Here is a 14,936-nt window from a genome sequence, read left to right on the forward strand (position 1 = left end):
ACCGCACCCAACTCCTTACAAACTCGCTTGGTTGGAACAGAACAACGACTTCCCGGTGACGCGCCACACCATGGTTTCTTTTTCTATTGGAGATTCATACCATGATAAGACTTACTGCGACATTGTCCCTATGGATGCTTGCCATATCCTCCTTGGCCGTCCCTGGGAATACGATCGTCGTGTTCTTCATGATGGGTTCCTGAACACTTACAGTTTCCGGTTTAATAACCGCAACTTTGTGCTCAAACCTTCCCCGCCTGCCTCTCTCTCACCAACACCTGCATCTCTCACCACTCCGACCGCTCCGGTACTTCTTCTCCAACGGACCCCATTTGAAGCTCTCATGAAAGATACAGGACTAGTCATAATTTTACTTCTCTCACCGGTCTCATCTACGACCCCATCGACACACCCGCAACTCACTACGCTCCTTTCAGAGTTTGAAGATGTATTCCCTACCAAGCTACCCTCGGGTCTCCCTCCGCTCAGAGACATCCAGCACCGCATCGACTTAGTTCCTGACGCCGCACTACCAAATCGTTCTCACTATCGCATGAGTCCCACAGAACATGAGGAACTTCGTCGACAAGTGGAAGATCTTGTCTCTAAGGGCTACTTACGCGAAAGCTTGAGTCCGTGTGCCGTTCCTGCGTTACTCATCCCAAAAAAAGACGGCACTTGGCGAATGTGCGTCGATAGCAGGGCTATTAATAAAATTACGGTCCGGTACTGCTTCCCGATTCCTCGCCTTGACGATCTTTTGGATCAAATAGGCTCAGCTTCAATCTTCTCCAAATTAGATTTGCGCAGTGGTTATCACCAAATCCGTATTAACCCAGGGGATGAATGGAAAACAGCATTCAAAACGCGGGAAGGTCTTTTTGAATGGCTAGTCATGCTTTTTGAATTATCAAACGCGCCGAGTACATTTATGCGTGTCATGAATCAAGCATTACGGCCCTTCATTGGGAAGTTTGTGGTCGTATATTTTGATGATATTCTCATCTTCAGCAACTCTTTGGCCGAACATGTTGATCACTTGCGTGATGTCCTCACCGTGTTACGCCGCGACAAGTTCTATGCAACGGCGAAAAAGTGTGCCTTCGGAGTCACTGAGGTACAATTTTTGGGTTACATTGTCTCGTCTCAAGGTTTATCAGTGGATCCTGGTAAGGTTTCAGCTATACGAACTTGGCCAACGCCAACAACACTCACTGAAACACGCAGCTTTCACGGCCTTGCCTCCTTCTATCGTCGTTTCGTCTCTCAATTCAGCAGTCTTATGTCGCCAATTACAGATTGCATACGCGAAGGGAAATTCATCTGGACTCCGGAAGCGGATCGCGCTTTCCACATCATTAAAAACAAGCTCTGTACAACGCCAATCTTAGCTCTGCCGAGCTTCAATGCTGTCTTTGAACTACACACATACGCTTCTAAAACTGGTATTGGAGCAGTTTTAAGTCAAAACAATCGACCTATTGCTTTCTTTAGTGAGAAGTTATCGAACTCCCGTCTCCGCTACAGCACCTATGACGTTGAGTTTTATGCCATTATCCAAGCGATCAAGCACTGGCGACACTACCTTTTTCATCGAGAATTTGTTCTCTACACTGACCATGATGCTTTGAAACATCTCCATACGCAGGTTAAGGTCTCGTCGCGTCATGCATCCTGGATCGCCTACCTACAACAATTTAAGTTCGTCATTAAGCACACCTCGGGTCTTTCCAACCGGGTCGCGGACGCTTTGAGCAGGCGCCATTCTATTCTTACTACAATGCATACAACGGTCCTTGGATTTAGTTCCTTTGTTGACCTCTACGCCTCAGATCCTTTCTTTGGCCGGATCTTCACCGACACCACAGCAGGTCTTCCTTCTCCTTATACTCTTTGCGACGGTTTCTTGTTCCGGGACAATAGGCTGTGCATTCCTGAATGCAGCCTGCGGCTTAAATTGATCACGGAAATCCATCAAGAAGGCCATGTTGGTCGTGACAGAACGTTGCATCTTTTATCTACGTCCTACTTCTGGCCCACGTTACGACGTGATGTTGAGCGGTTTGTTGAAAGATGCATTACTTGCCAACAATCTAAGGGTGCTACATCAAATGCGGGATTGTATATGCCCTTACCTATCCCAACTCAACCTTGGACAGATATCAGTATGGATTTTGTAGTCGGCCTTCCAAGAACTCAGCGAGGGTTCGATTCTATCTTCGTTGTTGTTGATCGATTCTCCAAGATGGTTCACTTCATACCTTGTAAAAAGACTACAGATGCTCTTCAAGTCGCTATTCTCTTTTTCCGCGAGGTCTATAAGTTACATGGGCTTCCGTCTTCTATCGTCTCAGATCGAGATTCTCGTTTTCTTGGTCATTTTTGGCGTTCCTTGTGGAAGCTGCTTAATACTAGTTTGGATATGAGTTCAGCATATCATCCCCAAACTGATGGGCAAACCGAGGTCACCAATCGTTCGTTAGGTAATCTGTTGCGTTGCTTGGTCGGGGATGCAGTGAAAACGTGGGACTCTCGCATTCCTCAGGCTGAATTCGCGCACAATCGCGCGGTAAATCGAAGTTCGGGTTTCTCTCCTTTTCACGTCGTGTATGGCATCTTGCCTCGTGGACCGGTTGATCTTTCTACTCTTCCTGATCGCTCGCATCTTCATGGTGATGCTTCCACTTTCGTTGACAACATCCTTGAGGTTCATGCTCAAACTACTCAGCTCTTGGAAGCCTCCTCCTCCAAATACAAAACAGCTGCGGACACTTCTCGTCGCCGTCTGGTCTTCGCTGCTGATGATTTGGTATGGGTTCATCTTACGCGAGATCGCATGCCAGCTCGGGCTTATAATAAGCTCAAGTCCAAAAAGATTGGTCCAGTTCGTGTCATCTCTAAGATCAATGATAATGTTTACCGTCTGGAGCTACCATCTGACATCACCACTTCTGACGTCTTTAATATCCGGTACCTCTCTCCGTACAAGTCACCCGACGTCCCCTCTGATTCGCGGTCGAATCCTCCTCACCCCGGGGGACCTGATGCAGCGGCATCATCACCTTCAGCGGCAACTTGAATATTCAAATTCATTTGTCTTATGATTTCGGTTTTTACAATATTCCTTTTATTATTCGTTTTGGGCTTTTATAATTAGTATGACGGTTTATAATATCCTTATCCTTATGGGATTTGTCCAAACGGATGGATATATAAACAGAGCTTTATGTTTCTTGTTAGACACGTTTTGATTTATAAAGAAGAGCTTTGCTTTTATCCCTTGTTCGATTCGATTCAATTCATCAAACAGGAAGTTGGTCTCAAGAAGCTATCGCAAGAAACTCTTGATCGATCCAAGAACATGTCTCGAAAAACCCTAAATTCTTAGATCGACCGTTCACCCATTCGTACGCTGCGCCACAAGACATGACTGCAGGAGTCAGTGTCTTGTTTGGTTCGAGATCAACCTACGAAGAAGGAAAGACACTCTTCTTCCTCTTCTTCACAACTCTCGATCGTTCATTCTATAAGGCTACCATATACTAATCTAATTTTGTTATAAGTCCGACCCATTTATAATAAACAATTGATTTTCAATGTTTACAAACAAATTCCGAGGAAGGAGTGAGAGCACTCCACAAACGAGTGAGCCGATCAAACCCAAGGCTCCATGCCATTGCCCCTCCTCTCTCCGGCAACGCGTGCCTCTCTCTCCAACGTTTGTTTCTTTATTTTGGATTTAGAAATAAAATTAGTAGCTAGTTGTCACATGTTATATGTTGTCGCATACTCACATATAACATATTATCATATACAACACATTAATAAACATCAATAGTAGTTAGGTTGACAAAATATAATGAAAGAAAGGTTAGTGGCTAGATTTTTAATCTATTTTCTAAAACAAAATATAATAACCTTGCACAAAACAAACGTCCATATACTAACCCAAGTACAGCTCTCTTCATAATCTGCTCTTATGTATAATTAGCTATTATAAAAGAACATTGAATTAGGATAAGTGAGTTGCAGTGGATTTGATGTTGTTCCCGTTACACAATTATAAATATGACATAACATGCAAACTGTGCACACAAGAAAAAAGAAGAAGTCATAACATGCAAATTCAACAAGATAAAATTAACACAAAACGTCCAACTCTTTAAGACATGCCTTGTATTAACTTAAATATGACATAACATGCAAACTCAACAAGATAATCATTTTTCGTTTTTAGATAAATAAAGTCGGTCCAGAAACATTTAATCAGAAAACCTTTAAATAAATAACGCTAGAAATAATTGTTATCATTACCTATAGAAGAATTATTTGGTCACTTTTATATGTGTTTCGTAGATACGGTAATCAGATCCTGTTGGGTCAGTTTTAAGAGACCTCTAATGGAGGTGGGATTCTTAATATATATATATTATATATATATAAGTAATTGTGAGATTCATAATTTTTGTGAAATTTTATAGGTAAGGATTTTTTTAAGATTCATATATATATATATATATATATGTTAAAGAGTATCCTCTCCTCTATACCCAACCATACCATGCAATGTTTTAAACTCCCACTCTCGTTGTGTAAGAGAATACAGTCGGCTTTGACTAGGTTTTGGTGGGATTCAAATACCGGAACCCGGAAAATGTCATGGGTAACTTGGGATACTATGACAAGAGCTAAGAAAGATGGAGGCTTAGGTTTTAGAGATATACAGTGCTTCAATGACGCCCTCTTGGCCAAACTCAGCTGGCGCATACTGGAATCACCCTCTTGTCTACTAGCTCGGGTTCTCAAAGGGAAGTACTTCCATGATCAAGAGTTCCTCCAAGTTACACCTCCTGCGAGCTGTTCACATGGCTGGCGTGGAATCCTTATAGGAAGAGATCTCCTAAAACAGCATCTAGGATGGGCCATTGGAAACGGAGATAAGGTACTCGCTTGGCAGGATGATTGGCTATCTCTCTCAGAAGTAGAACGTCCTATGGGACCTATACCAGAGGGTGTATGCAACCTTAAAGTCGCGGATTTGATCTCTATGGAATCTAAGGAATGGGATAAACAAAGGATTGAAAGATCATTCCCACTTCTCCTTGGCAACATCCTAAGCATCAAACCAAGCAAATGGGGGGGGGGGGGGGGGGGGAGAAGACAAGCAAGTATGCCTACTCTGGAACCTACTCTACAAAGACAGGCTACCACTCATCTATGGAAAAAAGAGCAGAAACAGAAACCACGACAACCCATCTCTCGCAAGAATGGATGAAAGAAGTGTGGACAATTCAGACTGCTCCAAAACTCAAGCTATTCATTTGGAAAATCAAGCACAGAGCACTACCAGTAGGAAACAGACTAGAGGCAAGACAGATCACCATAGAGGCTAAATGCATTCATTGTGATGGAGAGGAAACTATAAACCATCTATTCTTCCACTGTCCATATGCAAAAAAGGTCTGGGAGTTAATACTTTTCTCTGGAGAGTTCACACCATCGCCTCAGAACAACTTCGATGTTGAATGGAAAAAACTGCTACAAGCAGTAACACTTCCCCCCGTGGGCATGGGTATTTGTCCTCTAGCACCTTGGATCCTCTGGTCAATCTGGTCAGCACGAAACCAAAAAATCTTTCAAAAAAGATCCTTCTCTGAACAAGAGACAGTAACAAAAGCTATTGTGGATGCGAAAGAATGGCTGGAGGCCCAGACAGTAGCACTAACCTCTCAGCATAAGAAACATCCACAAGTAAGAGATGGGTTTGAAGTGATATGCAGATCAGATGCAGCGTGGAAACAGGAGCATAAAGCGGCTGGATTAGCTTGGAGTTTCTACCAAAATCAGAATGAGAAAATCAGCTCTCACAATCAATCTACAACGTTTGTGATTTCGTCCCTCGTGGCTGAAGGACTAGCAATTCGCGCAGCAATGGAACATGCAATCTCCCTACAGATGCGATCTGTCCTTTTTGAATCCGATTCCCTTCAGCTGGTGACGTAGATTGCAGAGGGATCGAGCTTCTCCAACCTTCATGGCATAATATCGGACATATATCGTCTCTCTGATTGTTTTGATTCAGTTTCTTCTAGATTTTGTCGTAGGGAGTGTTTAATCTTCGAAGACTCTGTAGCGAAGAAAGCTCTTGTTGACTTTTGCCTAAACCAAGAGGCTACTGGCTTTGGTTTAAGCTAATTAATGAAATCGATCGGTTGTGAACAAAAAAATAAAATATATAATACATATATTAAGAACTCCAATTAGGGTTCCCTTCCCATTGGAGATGGTGATATATGGTATTTTATACATCTTGTATATATGCTTTTCAATTGGTTTTCAAGTCTTTATCGAGTCTTCCTAGTCCTTTTTGAGTCATTACAGGTCTGGAGTTGCATTGGATAGGAGATGGACTAGCTGGAACAAAAGAGGCAGCAAAAAGTGCAATTTGGTGATTTTCACGCAGAACAGTCTTGATGACTGTTCCGGATAGCGGAGCAACCCGAGTGACTGTTCCGGATAGCGGAGCTACCCGAGTGACTGTTCCGAGTGACTGTTCCAGCGGCAGATATTTTTAAGGAAACTACAACCTATTTCGGGATTTGCCTAATCTCTCTATTTTCTCTCCCAGCCGCCTGTGGCTTTGATATATCTTCTTTTTCTGTTTTTTCTTATCATTCTATGCTGTTTTTGAGACAAAGAACCAGACTTGAGCCTTTAGAGATTTGTGTTTTGATACTTTGTAAAGGGAGAAGGCTCCATCTCTCTCACCATAGAGAAGAACCCCCTGAACCCTTATTCTATTTTATCTACACATGTTTTATTCAGTCTCTGTCTCTGTGTGTTCTTGTTTCATGGCTGAGTAGTCAGCTTGCTTAGTCTAGGGTGTTAGGGTGTTAGATCCGTGAGCTTGACATAAATAAGTTATAAATCGATTGTCTTCATTCACTGTTGTTCTTAAGGCTTGCATCAAGTTAACCACTTAGTGCCTGATTCTAGGTTTAATCTATTCATCAAAAGTGTTATAGGTTGCTAGACATAACATGAATGAGCATTGCATCCCTAATCAGCGAAAGTAGATATTAGGGTGTTTTGTGAACATATCGGACTTGATCTCTATTGCTTGCTGTCGCATCTTGATCTAAACGAGAGTTTAAGTATCAAGATCGATCAGCATAAGGGGCAGTTCCACGACAGTGGGCTGTTCTACTTGAGTGATCCGAGTTCTAGACTGGTCTTTAATCGAACTTGAATAATTGTTTGGTTCACACTTGTTTAACACCCTATCAAACCACCCTAGGCTAGCATTTTAGTTATCTGAATACTTTAATTAATCTTGTTACTTGTTTCTCACGAAACCCTTAAATCTTAAAACCCCCATATTGTTTTAGCTAAGTATTTATCCCATAAAGATAAAGTGTAACCGTTGGTCTCTGTGGATTCGATCCTAAAGTGCTACATCGACATACTATTCGATTGTGGTAGTGTGCACATTAAATTATTTGGTGTGCGTATACAGTTTGAAGTTTGAACAGTTCGAAAGGACATCAACGGCTAAGTTTTCTCCTGCAAGCGCAAGGCTTATCGGACCCACGACATGCCACCTATTTTCAGATTCTGATTCGCCCTTTCCTTAATTATTCCCTCAAAAGTCTGTTACTTCAAATTATTTTAGCATATCTACATTTTTATAAATCTTAATAACCATGCTTCTTTCTATAATGCATAGTTATAAATATATATTAAGACAACTGGAGTTGTTGCTTTGTTAGTCTGGGTTGCATGTGATTCTAGCTCAGCACCATATAAGATGTTCCCCGTTATTTCTTAATCAGAATTATCATCGCGATCGAATCATTATTATTGTAAGGTTTATTAGATATAAAGTCTCCAACAACCACTAAATTCACCATTTACTTAATTCACATTAATTTGACAATGTATACAAACACACAAAATTTTGCTAATTTTACACGCATAAGATCTCTATTAGGTATTCCGATATAGTTTCGGTATTCATGATATAGATAGTAAAGATGATTATATAATATACTAGTATAATTTAAGACCAAAAAGAATCATGAGTGATATATAAACCTCAAGCCATGAATATTACTATTCTATAATTTATGGACGAAGTTAATTATGTGGATCTGATGGATCCGAAATCGAATCTAGTATTGTCTCATCTGTCAAGCATGTATATCCATGAATTCGATTATGTAGACATACATATACAGTTATATATATTGTAAGTGAAGCTTTGCTGGAGCTGTCTGGGGAGGCGGCAAATTGCATATTTCTTAGAGGAACCTTTGAAAGCTATTGGCTGAAGACTATGTTGTTTGTTCGGCAGGGGCCGAGGTAGTGAAGGAAAAGTGGGGTCAGCTGACCCCACTATTTTTTAAATATATTTGTTTTTGTTAAGGAAAAAATAATTGATTCCATTAAAATATAAAATTTGACCCCACAAAATATATAATCCTACTAAAATAATTACAATACATTAAAAATTAAAGTTATAATTTGTAGTTTTTAATAGTTTATAAATTATGTTTTTGAAAAAAAAAATTATGATTCCGGTATAAAAAATTTCTGGCTCCGCTGCATGATTCGTGAGTATGTAACAATCACTTTGGTTTTTGTGACATGTGAGAAATAGATTAATTTAATGCTTTCAAAACAAATGATTACTTAAACCCTTATTATTTAAATCTTTTCTATTAAAAGAGAAGTATCATTTTTATCTACTATTTAGAAGTCTACTAGGACCATTTCATTAATCACATAATATAACATAATAATTAATAGGAATATTAATAATAAATTAATTTTAACTATAGATTTGAAATTTATTTTCAGTTATAACAAAATCTGTTTAGAAAAATCTAACAAAATCCTACTAAATTTTTAAATAATTTTTATTAAATATTGTATTAATTAATTTCGTAATTAAGTAATATAATACTTTCATTTAAATAAATTATCTTCTACCACTAAAACAGGTTCAAATTTGTTAATCATGTCATATTTTTTTTATACAAATGAAGTTATTAACATATGTTAAAAATTTATTTCTACAGCTATATATTTTCAAAAATCATATGTTGAAGAATGTTTTTTATTTGATTATTTCAAATTATGAAAACTCAAAAACGTTAATAAAAAAGTTAAAATATATAAAACAAACCCCTACATTAATAAAGTAATAAAAAACCTAAACAATAAAATTAAAAAGTTATAAAATACATAACACTAAGATATAAATTGTATATTTAAATTTATATAATAATATCAAAATTAAATATTATATAAAATAAAAATATACCTGCACGATGTGCGGGATAAACTCTAGTAATCATTAAATTAGAGAACTTCTTTCAGAATAATATAGCCGCAGTATATATAACTACGAAGAATGTGACGCACCAATCCATATCTCATCTCTAAGCTCGTGATCATCTACTTGATCTCAAGCTCATTATTATGTTCATTATTCTCTTCATGACCTAAAAGTCGCTTTTAATCGTTTTCATCATATTCTTCCATCATAAAACCAACTTCTAAACCTGATTGCTTCAGGTTAGTTATGGTAATCCTACTAATTATTTTCTTACTTTGATTTATTTGTTTGTCATGTCTTCATCAGCTTGTAGTATATAGTTAATGAATTCGTTGATTATATTTTTTTTCGTGTGTATCCTCTAATGAAAATCCTTTTGCAATGCAGCAAAATAGAAAGAGTTGTAAACATGTATTTAGGAGCGTTGAATGTGGCTTTCTGTTTTGAATTATTAGGTTTTTGGATTTTAGAATCAAAGTAAATCGTCTATATATTATCACTGTAAATGGTGTACTTTTTAGGTTCAAATTTTACACTTGAATATAAACCAAAATATCATTTGTTCGAACTCACTTCGATTGAACATCTTACATCTCTATTGTTACCCCCACCAAACTTAACGTCAGTTTCTTACTGAAAAACCAGAAAAGTCCACAAGAATGTAAGCGAATGTTATTAATGAAAAGACAAGACTGACATACTTGTAACTTGTAAGGGAAATAACATGAAAACCCACCAAATTGGTTTAGTAAGTACGATAAATATGTATGAGATTTTGTATGTATAGATAGATGAGGATATTTTTTTGCGCATGTGTGCTCAGATTTATAACATTAGTGGCTAAAAATTGCAGAATCTAAATCGAGTACTAGCAGACAAAATAAAATTTTCTTTTCTTTTCTTGTCACAGATTATTACAAACCAAAGTTTCAAGTTCTTCAGATCAAATCTCCTTGAGATCTTGATGAAATAAAGTCTTAATTCATTGGAACATGGAGAAGCTTCTCAATCCGCACGAACAGCAGTACATGAAAATGGCTATGCTTAAACATGAAGAAACGTTCAAGCAACAGGTAATTACTGATTATTAGTAGATTCTGATCTTTTCCATCTTACATCATAAACACATGAAAACGAAAATGAATATATGGTTTTTAATATGCATTCAGGTATATGAGCTTCATAGGTTATATCAAGTCCAAAAGATTTTGATGAAGAACATGCAAATCAACGAGGGGAATAATATAAGTTCAGAACTAGGGACGTTCATCAGAAGAGTTGACCATGATATTGACCAACCGGTGAATTTTCCCGGCGGAGGAGAATCCGGTGGTAATAATATAGAGATTATGGACGAGAGTGAGATAGAGCTAACGCTTGGACCGTCATGTTACGGTGGCGATTTGATGAGACTGAACAAGAAGAAGAAAAAGAATTCTTGGCCGGAGATAATGGACGAAAATTTTAATTCCGGCCACCGGAGCTTCTCGTCGTCTTCGACAGGGTCAAGCAATAATAACCTCAACAATCTTGAAGAACAAGAGAGATTAATGAAACATCAGAAGCAGAAGCAGCCATGGCTTCAAGCATTGACCTTGAATGTTATTTGATAATAATAAATAATATTCGTAGTAGCTATATTCTGAAATAGATTTATCTTCCTCTCTTCGATTTAGTATATTTTTACCAGGTGATCTTTTTAATGCTTATCAGTAATTTTCTTCTATAGTTTCTTTCTAGGTTTCTTGTAAATAAAATCAATATAAATACTACAATGCTAAAATTCGAGAATACTGATCACTATATACTACAATGATTTTAAAATCAATATAAACGTTTTACTTTGTTTACAAAAATTGATTATTAATTATTTTTGAGTTCGACGTATATAATTTTCATTTCCAGAATTTACCATATTCAGATTTTTAAGTATACCTACACAAGGTTCGGTCCTTACATTCTATATACATATGAAAGAAAATGAAAAAGAAATTGGAGCATTATTATTACTAGTTAATGAAAGAATAATGGATGAGAAGCTATAAAAGGGGCTTTTACCAAAAAAAAAGAGGGGCCAATGATGTAGTTAAGGGACAAGAACATGCACTATCTGCTGGCATGTTACCTTCAGACTTCAAACATCACCTACTTCCCCTCATTTTAGTTATGATTTTTATATATTTTCTGCTTTCCAAATTAAAGAGAATTAAAAATCTAATAGTAAAATTCTGATACATGACCCCAAGATCTTGTTTGAGATCACTATCAGCTTTAGAATTCCAAGTTCTCTGTATCTATGATCTAATCCTCAGAAGCTCCACAGTATATATAAATATGACTGTAAATGGTGTATTCTTAAAATTTGATGAAAAAGTTTACATTAAAAACAATTACCAGCTTTATGTAGGAATAAACACCATAAACACACAAAGAAAACAAATGTTTATAAGTAGAGAAAACCCTTTGAATCAGAACTCAGAAGTCCCAACAAAAATTAAACATAAACTCATGTATTTATATACTATGTTTTTTTCAAGAAATAGAGTGTCTCCGATCTTTAGGTGGTTTGGTTCTTCCTCTAGGTGGGATGCCAAAAGGGTTTAGCTTTCCGAGTTTCTTTGAAACAGAGTTTATGAATGACTTTCTTGGCAATGGAGGCTTATCCATTGAAGCAGTTGATCTTGGAGAACTGTGATTGCTGCTCATGGTTGTTGTTGTTGATGATTTCTTCTCATTATTTTCTTTCTCAAACTCTTTAAGCTTCATCTTCATTTTGAGAAGTTCCAGTTTCAAGTCCTGGTTCTCGCGTTTCACCTTGGAGAGTTCGTCGTTGTAGGAGCTGAGCTTAGGAGGTGGAAGAACAGTTGCTGTAGGTTGTGGTGGTGGTGGTGCTGGAGAATCTGAATCGTTAGTGACTTCTCCTCGTAGGCGTTGTTGTTCATAGTAAAGGACTTGAACAATGGTTTGAACCGGAAGACGATCGTTCTGAGCTGCATGAGCGCATGCTTCACGTGATAGTTTCTGGCAATCCATTAAGCTGCATACTTTCTTCCTCTCTACGTCACTCATATTCGGATGCGCCTGCAAGAAGAACATATAATTCATGCAATAGCCTTGATTAAGATAGTGCAAATGAAATGTATATGTTTATTATCTTAAATTCTTAATACTCTCTATGTTTCACGAATAATGTCACTTTGTAATTATTATTTTTGTTTTAAAAATAGAGTCAAGTTTAAATTTATAATATAATTTTATATATTTGATCACTTATTGTTTTTTTTAATAGGTAATAAAATATTTTTAATTAGTTATATATAAATAGGAGTATATTAGTATATTTTGCAATTTTTTTAATCCGCATGAGATGCATTAAAACGACATTCCTGGCATAGTTACCTTCAAGTAGATGTCGACGGCTCGATACATACCATCTTCAGTAACTCTGGACTGTTCAGGAATAAGTTCAGCTAAACCAGTGAACTTCTGCAAGCTCACATTCCTATCAGAAGCTATCTCAGCCAAATAAGTCTCCATCAGTTTACCAACACGTTCCATGTCACCGGCAAGATCAACACCATTGTTGCTTAACCTGACTCCTTCAACCTCAAACTCAAGATAGTTCATGAGAATGCGCTGAACAGTGTCCGTATCAAACAAGGAGTGTTCTCCAGTGAAAGAATAAGAAGGAATCAAGAGATCATCAAGAACTGCTTGTGGCAATTGTAACCCCATTCTCTTCTCTAAGTCAAGCCTACAAGCAACCGTTGTTTCTAGGTATATAGCTGCACGTAGAAGCATGGAGAGAAAACTAACTGACATTGCGTTTCTCTCTCGAGGAAGAAGGCTTACTATTGTTTCGAGAATCACTCTCTTCTCGTGTTCTTGTTTTGGTTCAATCTTCTTGGTTCCTTTACCGAAAATCTCCTGCAAAGAACTAAACTGATTAACAAGGCCGGATCTAAGATTCTCGGTGTATAAGCATTTCTTTAAGAATTTTAATTTAAAAAAAATCGTAGAAAATCGTAATTTAGAGACCTATATAAAAAACTTCCAGAAATTTCACGCGGTTGTGCGAGTGAATAAAAGTAAAACCCTAACAACTCTGTTATATAATGGTAACTTGTGTCTGAAGGAAACTCACCAGGCCTCGAAGAGATTTCTGAGCATAGAGCATAAGCACTGGACCAAGCCCATACTGCTTAAACCCTCTAGCCATCATTGCTATCAGGACACGTTGAAACGAATCAATCCTAAGAACAGTCAAGTCTTCAGCCCACCAGTCAACCACAGGCTGCTTGCTCACAACCTCACTGTTACTATTATTACTCGTAGGACTGCAAAACTGGCTCTCCTGACAAGTCATATAAGCAATGGCATCGATGCAACGGCTCACGAGTTTCACTCTTTCAGCAATGGGCAACAACTCCTCTGACTTGTGCAAGACTGTGATGGCACTCGATAAGCTCTTGAGAGCTACTTCGTTCAAGTAAGCTTCGGATCTTGAAATGAGGTTTTCTACAGAGTGTTCCTCTGTCATCTCTAGATACTCTGATGCACATCGAAGCATGGCAATGTTCTCTGTGCTCATATCGAAGTTAATACCGTAGCAGAACTTAGTTGTTAGCTCGAATGCTTCAGAGCCTCCAGGGATGTCTGGGATCTTGATAACAGTAGCATCTGAATCGTTTGTAGATTCAGACACAAGTTTTTTGAAAAGCCCACATTTGGACAAAAGTGGGAACTGCAAGAGAGATTGATCATGTCACTGGCTTTGCATCATATATATTAAATTATTAATCGATAAATTTTAGGTCTAGAGTTTACCTTGTGCAGTGAAAAAGAAGCTTCTCCTACGTGAACGGTGACATCACTAGAGACTTCCTGAGAAGATATCCTGATACAATGTAACAAATATTTTTACTTGGAAAATAGAAATAAAAAATGGATCCAGAAATAAAAGTACAATAATCCAAGATAAGTAAAGTAATCTAAATAATAGATTTAGAAACCATTCACTGGTTCTCTTCATGGCTGAGGATAAAAGATCTTTCTTCTTTGCTGACATACTACGAACACTAAGCTCGCAGTTTCTTCTCACTCAAGAAATCAACCATAGAACAATATTCCAAGTCCTTCTCATGAAGAAGTTGTGCCGTTAAGAAATAAAAAGAGAATAAGATCAACCAAAAGAGTTTCTTTCTCTCTTTTCTTCTCTAATGTGCGACCAAACAGAGAAGAGAGAACCTAAACTCTCCAAACAAGGAAAATCACAAACTACCCTTACTCCAAGAGCAGAGAAGAGGACAAAGAAAAGGAAAGAAGGGCTGTTAAGTAATTTTCATGGAGAGTACAAGATAGAGAGGCTGTCCAAGGACTGTGTGTTTGTGTGGTAATGGTTTGGTTTGAAGATTTTAGAAGGGTCCATGTGGATCAGACACATCTTTATACCAAAACAAATAATTCCAAAATGAAGTAGAAAAAGAGTATCGATTCCTCTCCACATGTGTACATATCTCTTACAAGTATAATATTAATGCTTGCTATTTATTGGTTTATCCGTTTATGGTATAGAGTAGAGAGGGAAGGAGTATAA

The 14,936-nt window shown here is 37.6% G+C and overlaps 2 protein-coding genes across 2 annotated transcripts; one reads left to right on the forward strand and one right to left on the reverse strand.

Moving 5' to 3' along the window:
• The first annotated feature begins 7,350 nt into the window (after window positions 1–7,350).
• On the forward strand, window positions 7,351–11,137 carry LOC103855329. The gene is made up of 2 exons (XM_033284911.1): window positions 7,351–10,413; window positions 10,510–11,137. The coding sequence occupies exons 1-2, from the start codon at window positions 10,333–10,335 to the stop codon at window positions 10,948–10,950; spliced, it is 522 nt and encodes a 173-aa protein (XP_033140802.1). The 5' UTR covers window positions 7,351–10,332; the 3' UTR covers window positions 10,951–11,137.
• A 538-nt stretch (window positions 11,138–11,675) lies between these two features.
• On the reverse strand, window positions 11,676–14,647 carry LOC103855330 (BTB/POZ domain-containing protein SR1IP1). Its single transcript, XM_009132301.3, has 5 exons — window positions 14,353–14,647; window positions 14,168–14,237; window positions 13,485–14,084; window positions 12,740–13,267; window positions 11,676–12,421 (listed from the first exon to the last, which is right to left on the reverse strand). The coding sequence occupies exons 1-5, from the start codon at window positions 14,406–14,408 to the stop codon at window positions 11,873–11,875; spliced, it is 1,803 nt and encodes a 600-aa protein (XP_009130549.2). The 5' UTR covers window positions 14,409–14,647; the 3' UTR covers window positions 11,676–11,872.
• Window positions 14,648–14,936: the final 289 nt, after the last annotated feature.

The sequence above is a fragment of the Brassica rapa genome, chromosome A02 (genome assembly GCF_000309985.2).
Source record: "Brassica rapa cultivar Chiifu-401-42 chromosome A02, CAAS_Brap_v3.01, whole genome shotgun sequence".
Taxonomy (NCBI): domain Eukaryota; kingdom Viridiplantae; phylum Streptophyta; class Magnoliopsida; order Brassicales; family Brassicaceae; genus Brassica; species Brassica rapa.

Bases quoted from the DNA above. Each gene is read 5' to 3' on its own strand.
- LOC103855329 (XM_033284911.1), top strand. From the start codon at position 10,333: ATGGAGAAGCTTCTCAATCCGCACGAACAGCAGTACATGAAAATGGCT. The intron at 10,414-10,509 runs GTAATTACTGAT...ATATGCATTCAG, and splicing joins AAGAAACGTTCAAGCAACAG to GTATATGAGCTTCATAGGTT.
- LOC103855330 (XM_009132301.3), bottom strand. From the start codon at position 14,408: ATGTCAGCAAAGAAGAAAGATCTTTTATCCTCAGCCATGAAGAGAACC. The intron at 14,238-14,352 runs GTTTCTAAATCT...ACATTGTATCAG, and splicing joins ATGAAGAGAACCAGTGAATG to GATATCTTCTCAGGAAGTCT. The intron at 13,268-13,484 runs GTGAGTTTCCTT...AGTTCTTTGCAG, and splicing joins AGAAATCTCTTCGAGGCCTG to GAGATTTTCGGTAAAGGAAC.